This window comes from Sciurus carolinensis, chromosome 9 (assembly GCF_902686445.1).
Source record: "Sciurus carolinensis chromosome 9, mSciCar1.2, whole genome shotgun sequence".
Lineage (NCBI taxonomy): Eukaryota > Metazoa > Chordata > Mammalia > Rodentia > Sciuridae > Sciurus > Sciurus carolinensis.
Window position 1 is genome coordinate 338010 of NC_062221.1, and position 15494 is coordinate 353503.

The 15494-nt window shown below is 45.8% G+C and overlaps 1 protein-coding gene across 1 annotated transcript in view; it reads right to left on the reverse strand.

Moving 5' to 3' along the window:
- Ankub1 (ankyrin repeat and ubiquitin domain containing 1) overlaps positions 1-2274 on the reverse strand; it is a 30780-nt gene extending 28506 nt beyond the window's left edge. The window contains exons 1-2 of the mRNA XM_047563875.1: positions 1949-2274; positions 362-505 (exon numbers count right to left, since the gene is read on the reverse strand). Coding sequence (XP_047419831.1) covers positions 362-505; positions 1949-2038 — 234 coding nt within the window. The 5' untranslated portion in view covers positions 2039-2274. The remainder of the gene's footprint in view (positions 1-361; positions 506-1948) is intronic.
- Positions 2275-15494: the final 13220 nt, after the last annotated feature.

The window sequence follows — 15494 nt, forward strand, 5'->3', positions numbered from 1 at the left end:
TGCAAATTTCCTCTTCATCCTCTGCCCCTAATCATCAGGGCCCATCTGAGAGACCTGATTCTCTTCCTACTCCAGTATTCCAGTTCTGCCCCTTGGCCTTGTTCTGATTCAGGTCTGTGGTGAGCTCCGTGCTTACAGGCAGCAAAGGAGGTTGGGGCAGGGGACAGACAAGGGCGGCTGCCCAGGCTCCGGTCACTGCCCCTGTGGCACAAAGCCTGCATAGGGCCAGCTATCCCCACAGAAGAGAGAAGCAAGGAAAGAACACCTCTCTCTAAGTCACGAAGTTACTCTGGCAGGGCGTCCACAACTTAATTCTCAGTGAGACAGACATCTTGCAGAAATGTTATTCTGCTCGTGGTACCTTAACGAAGCATTTGAGAGTCGAACAGGAAGATATTCCAACATCAGCAAGACTCCAGCTGTTCCTTAGAGCAGCTCCTGCATACATGAGCTCCAGGTACCGCCGGCCTTGTTTGTCTTCAGAGAGAGGAATGTGGAAATAGTCCTTCAAGATAACAGCATATTATGAGAACAGCACATCTCTATATTACTAGACCAGGAATGTAATCCCTCCCTTCTTCCCTCTCTCTCTGGACCTCCCCTCTCAAAACATTTCCCCGCTGAGCAATATAATTATTTGGGGACAAAGGGAAGAAGTATTAGGGTTTTAAACTTGGAGTCTCTAGACCTCCCAAGAAGTTTACAAACAGCATTTAGGTGGGAAAAAACTACGTCCACATTTTCGTGAACGCTACATGAAATTAAAAATTCCCTTCAATTATGCTTGACAGCAACAAATTACAGTAGCACTAATCAGCTATATCTTTGTCACCAATAGAAATCACAGGTAAGGAGATGGGGACATAGTGGCAGAGTGTTTGCCTAGCATGCGCGAGGTCCCAGGTTCCAAGCCCAGCACCAAAAAAAAGAAAAGGAAGAGGGAGAGAAAGAGAGCCGCAGGAGCTCCATCTCTGGGCCGCGGCTCTGCTGCTCAGAGGCAGCCACGCTAGCAACACTGGAGGGCAGCCCTGGCCCGGCACTGCTGGAACCTGCCAGTGGATCAGGCAGGCCCCACACCGCATGCCACTACGTCACAGACTTGGTTTTATCACTTGAAAATCGTGCTTCAGTACAACGGGCTTCCTTTCTGTCCATATGCATTTTGTCTTAGGTATTTACGGACATCTGAGAAAGAGCTTGCAGGCTTCACCCAACTTCCAAAGGAATCCACGACACAAAGGTGAAGATCCTGGGTTAGAAAGTCCTGATCATAGAGATCCAGCAGATACCACAGAGCTCTCGGCTCAACAGATGCCCCGCAGAAACTGGGAATGACCATCTCCTAGTCAAATATTTGATGGTCAGGAACTGAATGTTTTAATTTTTTACTTTAATGTAAACATTTATAAGGAATTTGTAAGGAAATACTCCCTCCAAATTGTTTCTCATTCTGGCACTGTGATCGGAGGTGAGGTAGCCTCTCTGAGCTCGGTTTACTCTGAATGCAAAGGAAGTCACAGCCCCAAGTTAGCTAAGTCCTCTGCTTCCAGAATCCTTTGGATCTTTTTATTTGCTTGCTGACCAAAGAAAACATCTGTCAGAGACTGGCACCTTCCACTTCCACGGCCTAAAGGTAGTGTTGTGTTTTGTCCTTCCACGAAGAATTGTTATCAGATCTTGTGGCCCGTGAACAACCCACAAATTCCATAAAGAGAAGTGAGACTCTTTTTTCCTGAGAATTTACTGACTCAGTTTGCTTCCTTGTCTAACATGTTCAAAATTACCATATTCTTAAAACTCTATCTTACAAATAGTGAGATTCCCAAATAGTTTTAGCTCCTTATTTACTGAAAATATGCCAAATAGTATCTCTATCTCTGTACATTTTAACTACACTGCACAGTTATAATTAACGTACATGTTAGTGGCTTGGGGACAAAGTACACACCTTTATCAACAGCTTGACAGCTTCCACCGTTTCATCTGCTGAAACATCAAAAGGTTCAAAAGATCCTTCAAAAGCTATGAAAATCCTCATTGTGCAATTACCTTAAAAAAAATCCCACCTGTTTTCAAAGATCCTGCTGAATAGTTGGAAAATTCCAACTCACAATCAAGGACAAAGCTGATGTTTGTCCCTGTCAAAGGGGAGCTGAGAGGATGCAGAGAGCCTGGTCCCGGAACCCCAGGGCGGGCATCGTGCAGAGGCCAGGCGGTGCCGCAGGAAAAGCTTCTTTGCGGCAGGGAAACGGCACTTGGTCCCGTGTTACAGAAACCAGTGCCCTTGACAAGGGCTGAGGCAAGTGTGGACAAGCTTCCCTCCTGAAGACAGGACGTGTACACAAAAGGACACCTTGGCGACGGAGCCACGCTGCCCTTGACTTCACCCCTTACCAACAGGCCCTTGGCTGGGACGCCCAGCAGCAGGGAGAACGGAGCTGGCTGCGTTCACTGAGAGGGCCCTGGACGCTCTCCGTAAACCCCGGGAGCTGAAGCTTCGGGTCTCCATGACAACTCTGTGCCCTTGTCCTGCAGCAGTGTTGGTAGTCCCCGGGGTGCCAGCAATGCCACGTGCCCCCGGGGCCGGTGTGTGGGCACAGCCTCCCCGGCCGTCCCTCACAGGGAATCTGCTGGTTAGCACAGCGCGCTGACTCCCTTCTGTTCTGGCCTTTCTGTTACTTCCGGCTTACACTGCCGGCTCGTCCCGCTCCCCTTGGTGTTGGTGGGAAGTGTTTAATCCCGGCTCACTCAGGGAGTGAGCGTAGTAAGCACCATTACTCAGGTTTCTGGAGGAAGAGTCCCACTGGGACTTAGGACTCTCTTCCGAGATCCTGGTCAGAGCTTGAGGCCCGATGGCTTTTCACACAGATGTCTTGCATTCTTCCTGAAATACCTGCCGGCCTGAAATGGTCATCGCCTTGCATTTCTTTCTACCTTTGTGGCGGGGTACTGGGGCTGGGGATTGAACCCAGGACCACACGCACACTAGGCTAGCGCTCTGCCCTGACCTGCATCACCAGCCCTTTCTCAGAATTATATTTTGAGACAGGCTCCTGGTAAATTGCCCTGGCTGGCCTTGAACTCACAGTCCTCCTGCCTCGGCGCTGCGACTCCTGGCCTGTGCCTGTTATTCTCAAGGGCTCTCAGCACATTGTCAGTCACGTGACCGGAGCTCAGTAAATGTCAGTCTGTTCACCATCCTCTTCTGAAGGATGAGGAAGTAACCCCCAGGGAGAGAAGGAGGACAGGGGCGTGGACTGTCGCCATTTCCTGTATCTCCAGCGGTCCCCTGACTGCCAAGGACACACTCTGCTCTGACTCAGTCTCACTGAACCCTATAAAGCTCAGAGCCCTATGTACAGTTGCCATCTTCCTCCTGAAAGTGTGGCCCCCTGCTGCTCGACAAGGCACTGCTGATCCGCCAAGAGGCCTGCTTCCCTTTCTTTTCCCTCGTCTTTCATATGGTGCTGAAACTGGGATGGGTTTGGGGCTCTTCCCCCTCCCGGTCCTGACAACTTCTACCGCTTTTCCATATTCCCTCCCATTTCCGCTTTCTTTCCACCTGGCAGAGGGAGGTCCTCCACACCTTCCAGGTCCAGCTACACAGCAGCCAGTCTGCGGCCCCAAATGGACCCCATGGGCGGGCTAGGATTTTGCTGCCTCACTGCCAGGTGGACGGCAAGGACCCGGTCAGCTCCTCCATTGGTGTTGGGGGCGTCCTCACTCTACCCCTGTCCTCTCGGTCCCTCCTCCTGTGCACTCGACCTCCACATCCGAGGCTGCTTTGACATTCTGCGGCAACACAGGTCTTCTCCTTCTTCGGAGAGGTAAGCGTCCTTCCCGTCACTCACAGAGGTGCCCTGCCGAGAGCCTTTTGGCTCACGTGGACCCTGGGTGTCCTCCACCCTTGAGACCGCAGGAGGAGATGCCATCTCATTCTCCGGAGGAACTCAGTCCGGTGACGGGAGACATCAAGGGATGCTTTGACCTCGACCACCACTGCGTCAAACCTCCCCGACACGGGTGCTACTCCCCCTTAGGTTGTCTCATAGATAAGTTTCAGACCCTCCCCTTCCAATCTGACCTTAAAATTAAGCCCCTCATTAGGCGTAGTACTCAGAACTGGCCACAATAAAAATTAGACAACTTGCATCTGTGGCCTGAATTTGGGAACTTTGACCCCAAAATCCTCCAAAACTTAGACGATTTCCTCCAACAAAGTGGCAAATGGCCTGAGGTCCCTTACCTCCAAGCTTCTTTCACCTTCACTGAAGGTCCCCATTAATCAGACTTGCTCTGCTCTACAAGTCTCACTGACTTCCCACTCCATAAGCCCCCTAGATCAGGTCCTGACCCCCCGCCCTCTTCTTCAGTTACTGACCCCCAAAGAGCAGATGAACTCCCACCAAAAGTAAGTGCAGCTGGAGGCTGTAAAGGAAAGTTTCACGGACAGCAATGCCTGATGGCTGTCAAAAGAGACTGTCAGTCACAGCTTTTCTCTGAGTCAGTTCAAGACCTACAAACCTTCCTAACCTCCTACAGAGACAGCTTGCTCTGTGCTTCTGTGTTTGCTAGCATAATTATCTAGTTATTCCTCATATTGGTCTGAAAAGATGTAACGTGGCACATAAAAGTCCTGACTGACTTTACTAAGCAAGTCCTAACTGATGCAGATAAAGAGATATCTAGTAAACAGAGGCAATGCTCAAAGAAAGATATCTTACAAAAATCAAGTGGCATTAGACACTGCAGCGCATGAGGACATCTGCGACATTACAAAAGCTAAATGCTGTGTATAATGATTCCATCAGATGGGTCCACCGTGCTGACCCCACATGCTTTTTTTTTAAGGAGCAATCTACCTGTAGCCCTGCCCGGCCTCTGTGGACAGGACAGGTCAAATTCCTCAGCAGACCACCTGTCCACTGCAAGGGAAATGCAGGCCCAAAATACTGTTGATAAAAGGTGGGTCAGGTGCCCCTCGACCCAGGCGTTGGGAATGTCGGTCCTGACTTACTTCAGTGTCTTTTCTGTGGGAGAAATTTGGTGTGTGGGGCAGAAGAAGGCTTGGCTCACATGAAGGCAGCAGGCCGGGGCCACTCCCCAGGCTGCATCCAGGTCTCGTGTCGCAGTCTGACCTCTGGAGTCCTCAGGGGTAGCAGATGTCAACCACTATCGCCTCTCGTTTCTGACTGACCTGACCCGATGGAGGAGGGCACCCTCACCCAGTGAATCTTGGATCCTGAGTTGAAATCTTGGTCTGATCTGAGGTCTTTGGAGAGGTGACCCATTAATCCCCAGAGCACGAGCCAAGCAATCTCCCCCTCTTCAGAAATGTTTCTACCCTAATTCTGTCCACGCTGTCTGCCTCTAAAACAGGGACCCATTATGAGAGTCTCAAGACAGAGCTCCCCTAGCTTTAAAATCAGACTACCTTCTCCAGACTCACTTAAGACACGTTTCCCCCGGTCTCCCCTCATCTACAGAAAGAAGACCAGAAACTCTGTCTCACTTAACTAGAGTAAAATTACCCTTCATCTGCCCTCATTCAGGAATCCAAATGACTTATTTCTTTAGTGGAGATGTCACCCAGAGTGCTAGCAGGCTTGCCTCCCGCTTCAAATTGAGGAGCCTAAGATGAAATCATGGTCCTGTGAGTATGAGGACCCAAAAGGACAAAGTGAACATGTAGGAAATTTTGAGGAAACAACTAGCTGATAAATGTCCTCCCTTAAATTAAAATAGTTACCAAGACTTTATTTAGTATCCTCCATTCTGAATGAGGCTCGAGCCAGAGGTCATGGAAGGAAAGGCAGAAACTGCTGACCCTTAGAATTGGGGAGATACCCGTTAGCCAAAGAGAGAGTTTTCTTGGCATAGGCACCCATGTTCTGTGCCCCCCCGCCCCCGTCTTCAGAGCGGATCCTTAAAACTAGGGAATGACCTAATCACAACTGAGATAAAGGAGTTGCCCTATTAATTTTCTGCATCCAAACCTGGCCCAATTACCAACTGGGGAAATGAAAAATGGTTAAAATGCCCTATGCATGAGGTTTTGCTCAAAACAGCAGCTTCCCTTACTTCTTAGCTTCTGCCAGACTCTCTCTCTCTAAGGCTTACAGAGCCTGCAGAACTTGCAAGATTTACAAGGCTTGCAGAGAACCAGTTGAGAACAAAAGGGGAAAAAATATCACTTTTAAATCCCAGTCTCTTGTGGGACCTAAGTGGCAGGCTACCTAATCTCCTCTTAGCAGTCTACCATGCAGCTTTCTTAAAAAGTTCTTCCTAAACACTACAGTACAGGGAGGAAGATGGACAGGTCTCATATATACAAACCTGTACCTTGAGAATCTTTACCTGAGGATTTCAGGGCTCTCTCATTCTTTCAATATCCGAACTGACTCTAATATGACCCAAAAGTGCACTCTGGTCTGATAAAGATGTTCTGCATGCTCCTTTGTGAATTGTGGTCATGTCATTTTTTTTAACAATTCTGTTTATTAAAATTCTATATTTTTGAGCTCATGAGTTTATGATGAATTTGCATTTGATACTGAGTGCCTAAATTAAAATCAGTCTTATTTTATCTAACTATAGAGGTTTTTACACTCTGTCTTTGTTCAGAGGCCAAATTTTCAAGGGTTAGCTCTCAAATACATTAGAGAACCTCCTCTTACAAAATCCTAAGAGAGGGCATAGACATGGTGATGTTGGGAATAAATCTGATATCCAAGGAGGACAAGTGGCCACCTGAACCTCTGATCTCAGTGTCCACCACGGCTGTTAGACTTTATGACGAGCATTTCCAACTGCACAGGCCTCTACTGAAGTTGTAATTTGAAAGTCTGATGAGCTCTATTTTAATTTCTAACAGTGGTTTTAATAAACATCTGTAGTGCTACCTCCTACCTGTGGAGAGCTACCTATAAACAGCTACCAGACCTCTGTCTGCTGTCTGTTCCTGAATGTGTGCACACCTGTGTATTGTTGTGTCTACATACCATGAACATGGCATCAAAATTGGCATATAGATAAACGAGTGCTCATAAATTAAAGTTTAAAATAGAAATGGATCCAAGTACTTTTTAGTTCACATGACTTAAAAAGTTCAATTTAAATCAGGTAAACAGATGAAAATAAAGATGCCTTTAAAATTACTAACTCATAAGTTTTTCTAGGTGGTCAGACAATTAACACAGTCTTGGTTTCTATAAAATGTCCAGAATGTAATATTCATTGTTTCTAGAATTTTACAATTAAAAATGAGTAAATTAGATTTAACAGCAACATCAATGAGCTTAATCATAAATATGTTTGTTAGAGGAGACATCTGATTAATTTACAAAGTTAAAGTGCTGAAAAAGTAAACTGATAGATATAAAATCAAGTACTCTTGACTTTTTATATTCCATAAGATAATATATTTAAACATTTAATGTGTTTTTATAAATTGGAAAATGAAAAAAGAGTGTAAGAGTGTTTTGTTTCTGGGTCTTCACTAAAGCAAGGTTACTAAAAGTTCAAGTTCTAGCAGGTTCAATTTTATATTCAAAGAGTCCAAAAAGTTTCAGCTGTGTTTTAATTAAAGTACTATAAATAATAGGAAGTATTTTATTTTATTAAGAGGAGTAATTGGAAAAACTAAGAAATTTCATAAGGAAGGCTAAGGTCAAATGTTAATGTACTGATATAAACCAAAATTTAATCCTCCATAGGTTGAAGTAACAAGGATTTTTTAAAACATTATCTGCTCTTATCTATCAACATAATTTCTTGTATCTGTTAAGTATTATTATTTAGAGAAAACAGTCTTAAAGAAATAAAGGTTTGTATAACACTGGTTAAACAACAACTGCTATTTTAGAGTATTACACTATACTACAGACTCTGAATTTTCCTAAATACATTCATACCTTCCAAGTATACAAGTCTTTAAAGTATAAAGTTTAGAAAAACATTTTACCAAACTGGTGCTCTTCAAACTAAAGTTTTGTGATTATAAAAATTATTTCTTAGTTCATAGATATTATACAAACTAAATGTTTTTACTCTTGTTAATTTCATTTTGTATTTTCCTTATAAACTTTATTATCTATTAGTGCCTTACAAAAGTACAACTTCTTATATAACAACCTGAGTTAATTTGAGATAATAGGTCATCATCTTTAGGAGAGTCAGAATGTAAGGCTCACTTCCAGCACTATTAGTGACCCCAATTAGAAGAAGGAGTAAGTAACTGTTAAGTTACAGACATTAAAGGTAAAACCTGGTGCTCTTACTTTAAGACTGGTGAAACTGACTTGCTGAATGTTTGAGGCCAAAACCTGGAGACTAAAGTTAAGGAATAAAAGGGTCAAGAAAGAAAATAGCCAATATTTGGCTCTTGCCCTCTGAGATCAGATTGAACCCAGGAAACCAGGGGACTTCTCTATGGGCTTTGAGATGCTGGGCTACATGACCTCCTGATCAGGGGGATCCATGAGACCCTGAAGAACAGAAAGCTTACCAGTGCACATGCTGCAGAGAGGAGGGTCACTGGAGAAGGAGACATCCCCGATGCTTCCAAGGGAAGACGCAAGGTCAAGGGGATCCTGACCCATCCTAGCCATGACACTAGAGGAGCTAAGAGGCTGCTCACAAGTTCCCAAGAATGACCCCTGAGGGAACTCAGCTGACTCTTAACCCCAGATAGGAACAAGGCCAGTTTGCCCAGCTTGCTCTTGAACACATAGCAAAAAGTTATAGCCAAATTACAGTCATACCTGGGCATTTAAAAGAAAAGACAATAGTTCTTTTAATGGAACTTAAGACATTCACTTATATCAGCCCCACAACCCTGGTGCCCCCAAACTCTGAGGCATTTTTTCTCTGTGAGGCTCATATTTACCCCCTTCTACCAAAAATTGTATTGGCCTCTGTACTGTGGTCTTCCTTACTTCTCAACTGACATTTTGCCTAACTGCCAAAGTCTGCCTATCCTGGTAATGGCACACACCAGAGACAAAAGAGCCCTTGGGTTTATTTCCTCACTCATAGGGTCAGAGATATCTGCTGGGTTGGCACAGGGGCAGCAGGATTGGAAGCCTCAATTCATTACTATAAAAAGTTGTCAGAACAGGTTTTGAAGACCTCCGACAGGTTGCCGACTCAGCACTGACTTTACAAAATCAACTGGACTCCATGGAATTTGTTGTTCTGCAAGCTCGTCTGGGCCTAGATCTCACTGCTGATTGAAGTGGCCTCTGCTTCTTCCTGGGGTAGGAATGCTGTTTAGATATAAATCAGTCAGTATCAGGAAGAGACCAGGACCACCTGGATCAGCAGAGATAGCACTAACTGGTTCCTGGTAGTCCTCACTGGGGGATCTAAAAGGATGTGCCTCCTGGTTACTCCCCCGCATCCCCCTTACCATTCTCATAATGACCTTTCTTCCCTGTATTCTTAATTTCATGCAGAAGAGCTTCTCAGTAAGGTGAGCCGTTCAGTTCAAACTGCCTCCAGGAACACGTCAAAGCTATTCTCCTGCACTCACAATCCGATTCTCTGAAACCACAAAATGGGGACTTCACCGACGATGACCTTGAGGCTCCTTCCGCACACCCTCTTCAGCCTCAACCCATCTACGTGTTCTCTCCCCGAACTCTGAAACGGGTCCCCCTACTCGGAGCCAGACGTGATACTGATGCTCCTATTCATTACCATATACCCTTTCAGAGTCTGGAACGAAGAATATGGAAGACAGCATCCCCCAAGGAGACAGGAGGACGACAGACTCTACTGTCACCATCTTCCGCATCTGCCCAACCTGCACACTGCTGTGACAGTCTCACTGGCCCCATAAAACGACCCCTGTTGCGACTGTTGCCATTTCCTCTTGAAAACGTGCGCCTCTGGTGCTCCATACGGCATGGCTGGTCTGCCGAGGTCTGTCCCTGGTCTCCTTCCTTCTCCCCGGAGGCCCCGTGGGCACCCACGGGCGGCCTTCCCCGGAGCCCCGCAAGGCGGTTGCACAGCGCTCGGGGCCTTGGCCTCTGAGCGGCCGCAGGACGGGGAGCTGGCCGGCACCCAGCTGCAGCGCGCCTCCTGTCCAGCACGCCTGGCGGGATGGGGACGAGCCCGGACTCTGAGCGCTGCCCTCCCGGGGTCCTGGCGGAGCCCCCGCGAGGAGCGACCGCCCTCAGCAGCTTCCCGGGAAGGCCTTCTCCCTCCCCGCGGCACCTCACCTTGCCCTCCGACACCAGACTGCCTGTCCTCTGGGGGGACGGCGGGCTTCCGCGCCCTGCTTCGCGCTCTCGCTCCTCTCTGGCTGTTCCGGGCGCCCCCGGGCGCCTCCTGGATGCCACCTTTCAGGGCCATTTCTTTCCGTGACTTGACTCTTATTCGTCTCCTTCTCCCTGCTACAGTTTAACCTTTAGGTTCCTTTAAAAAAGCTCTGATATAATGACATCTTAAGATCTTTTTCTTTACGATAGGACAGAGCATAACATGTCATATGGTACACACGGAGTAATAACGGACATTTTATGTCATGGTAGGTGGTCTCAGGAGTGTGGAGCGACTGGAGTCCTGTCGAATAGCCTTTCCTGCGGACACGCTGCTTTTGCTCAAGCCCTGGTGCTCCCGAGGGCGACTTTTACTATGTGCCCTGGATTTTAAAAAGTCAGTGTCAACGTGTTGAGACGCTTGATGGCCTGTTTTAGGTGTATAGTTATGCTGATACTGTCCTGACTTTTGATTCTTTGATGGGGGCTCTACCGCCGAGCCTGAGCCCCAGCCCTTTTTTATCTTGAGACAGGGTGTTACTAAGTTGCCCAGCTGGCCTCAAATTTGAGCTTGTCCTGCCTCCACCTCCATCTTAGCTGAGATTAGGGATGTGTGCTACCACAGCTGGCTATTACCACAATTTTTAAAAAATTTGTCATTCAGTTCTGGTCTTCTCCTCTAAGAAAGCACAAATGTGTGTTTGAATCCCCTGATGATCCTCTTAATCTGGATCAAATGGAGTACTTCTATAGTGAGATCTGAGGTTTTTCAGTTTTAACCATCTCCTTGGACCATACTCTGAACAGCAAGGAACTAGAAGTAGAAGTTCAATGGAGATTTTTAAACAAGTAATTGTAAAGAGTGATTTTGACCCATCTGTCTCCCAATTTGATGCAAAGAATTCTTTAAATTCTACTGAACACAGTTTTGCACACAGCGATTTGGTTTTGCATTCCCTAATTTTCTTGATAATGATACAAGTAAGACAGGAAGTCTGAGATGTGACTAATTGATGTCAATAAGCATCTTCATTTGTACTTTACTACAAGTAAAATCTTCAGTTTAAAGTTCATGAATTTTAAAGTCACATTTGTCTACTAAAATAAGTTCTAGCAAATTCAAAGGGGACTTTTCTAGAGCACAAAGCTTGCTTCACGTCTCTCCCCACAGGCGTGTGGGAGTGGATCTGGGGGAGGGTGGGACAGTGCCAGGAGTCACAGGGCTCACTTCCACTTCCTCCTGGGTCTTGCTGCCTGGAAAAGCCGCTCCTGAACCCGTGTCTGCAGCGTCAGGAAGCACCAGATGTGGTAATGGGCCAGTCTTTTGAGAATAAAGATGAGTTTTTTAAAAAGGAGAGGTCTTGATTGTCAGTACCGTCCTGTCCTCGCACTGCTCCTGATTCCTTCAGAGCAGGTTTTTGCTTCTGTGGTACAGGGAGTGAACAGAGGGTCACCCAACCACTGGGCAACTTCCCCAGCAGCCTTGCCTTTAATGCTTCTGTAGGCTTTATTTTTTTTCAGTTGTAGATGGACACAATACCTTTATTTTATTTATTTATTTTCATTTGGTGCTGAGAATTGAACCCAGTGTCTCACACATGCTAGGCAAGTGCTCTGCCAACTGAGATATAACCCCAGCACCTTTTTTATATTTTATTTCGAGACAGGGTCTCAGTGAGTTGTTTAGGACCTTGCTGAATTACTGAGGCTGGCCTTGAACTTGAGATCTTCCTGCCTCAGCCTCCCAAGCCACTGGGATTACAGGTGTTCACCACTGTGCCCAACCAGCTTGTTTCTAAAAAAAGTAATTTATCATTACTGTTTGGGCAAAGCTAAAACACTTAGATTGGGTTAAATAAGATACTTTTTGTAAATGCCCAGGAGAGCATTCAAGAAAGTAAGGAATGTCTTATTGGCTTAAATAAACAGGGAATTAAAAGATCAGAACTTAGAATTCCTTGAATTTGCTACTTAGCAAAACAAAAACAAAACAAAACAAAACATGAGAAGAATCAACAGATTAAAGAAGGTGGGCCTTTGTCTATTTGGGCTTGGTGGTACACACCTATGATCCCAAGGACTCTGGAGCCTGAGGCAGGAGGACTACAAGTTTGAGGCCAGCCTCAGCAATTTAGCAAGACCCTGTCTCAGAATAAAAAATAGAAAGAACCGGGGGTGTAGGGAAGAGGTAAAGTGCCCCTAGGTTGAATCTCTAGTATCACAAAGAAAAAAAGAGGATTGGATGATTTAGGAATCTGGTCAGAGTATCAGCAGCATCAGACTGAATCCCAAGCACTACCCCAGGCCTACTGAATCTGCACCTGCAGCTGTAAGCTCCAGGTGTCCTGGCATAGTGAAGCGGGAGAAGCATGGGTCCACCTGCTAACACAGCGTAGGGATACCTGTGGCCACTGTGTTAAAGCTGCTTCTCTGGCATTCTTCATTATGAGGGTCTCTAAACGGCAGTGAGCTGGGCAGACCAGCAGTGCACGGTCTGTGGGCTCTGGTGCCCCTGGGGACGGCACCACTGCAGCGGAGCAGCCGCTCGGGGACAGACTGTGGCAAAGGAAGAATGAGGAGCGGGGCTGCTTGCCGGGTCCCAGAGGACAGTTGTTCGACTCCGCCCTGGAGCCGGCTCCCTCCTGGCCAGTGGCGACTTGCTTATCACTGTGGGGCAGAGCCCAGATCTGTGTCTACAGACATGTATTTAAACCCCAGCTCCAGAGCCCAAGAGGTCTCTTACATTTCTCACTGGCTGTGTGAGTTTGAATGAGTTATTTAATTTCTTTGAGCCACATTTTTCTTGCCTACGAAAGTTGCACAGCTGTCCCTAGTAGTGCACACCTGTGATCCCAGTCACCCAGGAGGCTGAGGCAGGAGGATCACAAGTTCAAGGCCATCCTCACCAATTTAACAAGGTCTTAGTGAGACCCTATCTCAAAATAAAAAGGGCTGGGAAGTGGCTCAGGTGTTAAGCATTCCTGAGTTCAATCCCTAGTACAAAAAAAAAAAAAAAATCCAAAAATAAACACAATAGCAGGACTTCAGATTATCTTAAGGATAAATTTTAAAAATGCATAAAGAGGTTCTTTAGTAGAGCATCATTGTTGATGCAATTGTTTTTAGTGAGGGAAGCAGAGAAAGCGTTAAAATGCTGAACTCTTTTGAGGCCACTGGTCTCATCGAGAGAAAGTTAGATACGGAGAGGAACAGTGTTGAAGAGAAAAGTGAGAACTGTCTGTGAATGGACTTCGCCCAGTACATGAAGAGACCTGTGGCTAAAAACTGGAATCAATATAAACAGCAGCTGGACACGCAAGACAGAAAAGGAAGACCCAGTAAGCAGGGAAATCTCGAAGCGGCTCTGGGCTCTGGCAGTCCTCGATCGGTGTGTGTTTCATCTTGTCATTATCGCTCCTGCTCCTAGCGCACCTAGTGCCTTCAATCTCAGGGTCTGAACACATGGTAAGGATATGTAAGCAATTCCCTCATGTCTTTAGTTTTGGAAATGAACGAACTAGACTGCAAAGATTGATAAGACTGAACTGCAATCAGGACGGAAGCTGGAAGAATTTCCAGACCCCAGAGCTCATCACCAGATGCAAAGACTTCCAAGGAAGTGGAATTGTGCAATTGGTAGCTAGAGTAAGCTCATGCTTGACACGGGAAAACAAGCCGTGCACAGGAGAGGAATCCACACTCAGGAAAACAAGCAGTTAGAAAATACAGTTTATTGTCAACTGAAATAGAATGAACAGTAGGCTAACTGAAATACAGATTATCATGGTGTTAATTGGAATTTTTTTATCAATAAAGAACTTGTAAATTAAATTCTATCTTTAGTTCCCCATTCCATTTAGTAAAATCAAACACATTGTGCGTGGGAGTCTCTTCCCTTCTGCATCATGTACAGTCATCTTACCCTCTCTTGTGTCTAAATTTCAGAGAAAACTCCTACATGCTCACTAGATCTCCAAAGCAGAGGACGGTACCTGCTCAGAGGTTCTGCCCTGGGTTCCATGCTCTGTGGACTTCTCTTCTCTGCTCAAAAAATATCCTTTGACCTTGAGGTCTGCAAAGGCGTAAGTATTTATCAAGTAGCTGAAATCTCTGCTGTCTGTCTTCTTTCTGAATCCAAAGAGAAGAATTTACGTAGGAGTTTTAGATACAATTATGAAGGTTCTTTAACTTTCAAGGCCAAGTCCGCCGGTGGTCGCCTGCTTAATTTACTCTAAAGGTTAGCTCTAAATGTGCTTAATGTCATGTAATAGTTTTATTAAAATGTTGCAGAAGAGACTGACCCTAAATGATCTCATACATTCCCATATATTCAATGCTACTATTACAATAAAGATCACTAATTTATATTTTCTGTTGGAACCATTCCTTGTTCCTCATTATATCCAGTTTCTTCCTGGACCACTCCATTTAGATATCTTAAGATCTTTGATTTGTTTTTCGATACTGGGGTTTGAGTCCAAGGCCTCACATGCTGAGCTATGTCCCTGGTCTTTTTTATTCTGTATTTCCAGATAGGATCTTGCTAAGTTGCCCAAGCTGGCCTTGAACTTGTGACCCTGCTGCCTCCGCGTCCTGAGAGGTTGGGATTCCAGGTGAGTTGTCAGACTGGATAGCTTCATCTTAACATGTGCAAAAGTGGCGTTGTGTGTTTTCCTCTCAATTTTTCCCTGTCCAGTTTTCACCAAATTATACAAGGCAACACAGATTACTCCGTTGCTCAAGCCAGAAGCCTGGGAGTTACCCAGATCCTTCTGCCCATATCCTCCACACCCATCAGCAAAGCTGGAACTGGGACTCCCAAGTATCCGCCTGTTCCTGCCCACTGTTACTGACATCCCTGTGCTTCGGGTTGTTATTTTCTTGGTGAATTATTGCAGCGAGCTCCTGATGTCTCTTATTTCCCTTGTGTCTTTCTTAGCCCTATTTCCTACACAGGTCCAAGGATGACTCTCTCAAAATGCTAATCTAATGATGTCACTCCTCTGCCTGAAATTCCTGATTCCCCTTAGAAAACAACCTGAAGTTTCACCATAGTTTTTAAAACGCTTCCTTAGTGGTTCACAAACTTAAGAACCTTTAAGAACAACCTACAGAACTAGTTAGAACAAATTTCTGTCCCTCACTCCCAGAATATCTGATTCTTGGCGTGTACCAAGAACCTGAATTTCTAACAAGCTCTAGATGAGGCTGCCGTGGCCAGTTAAGGTCCAC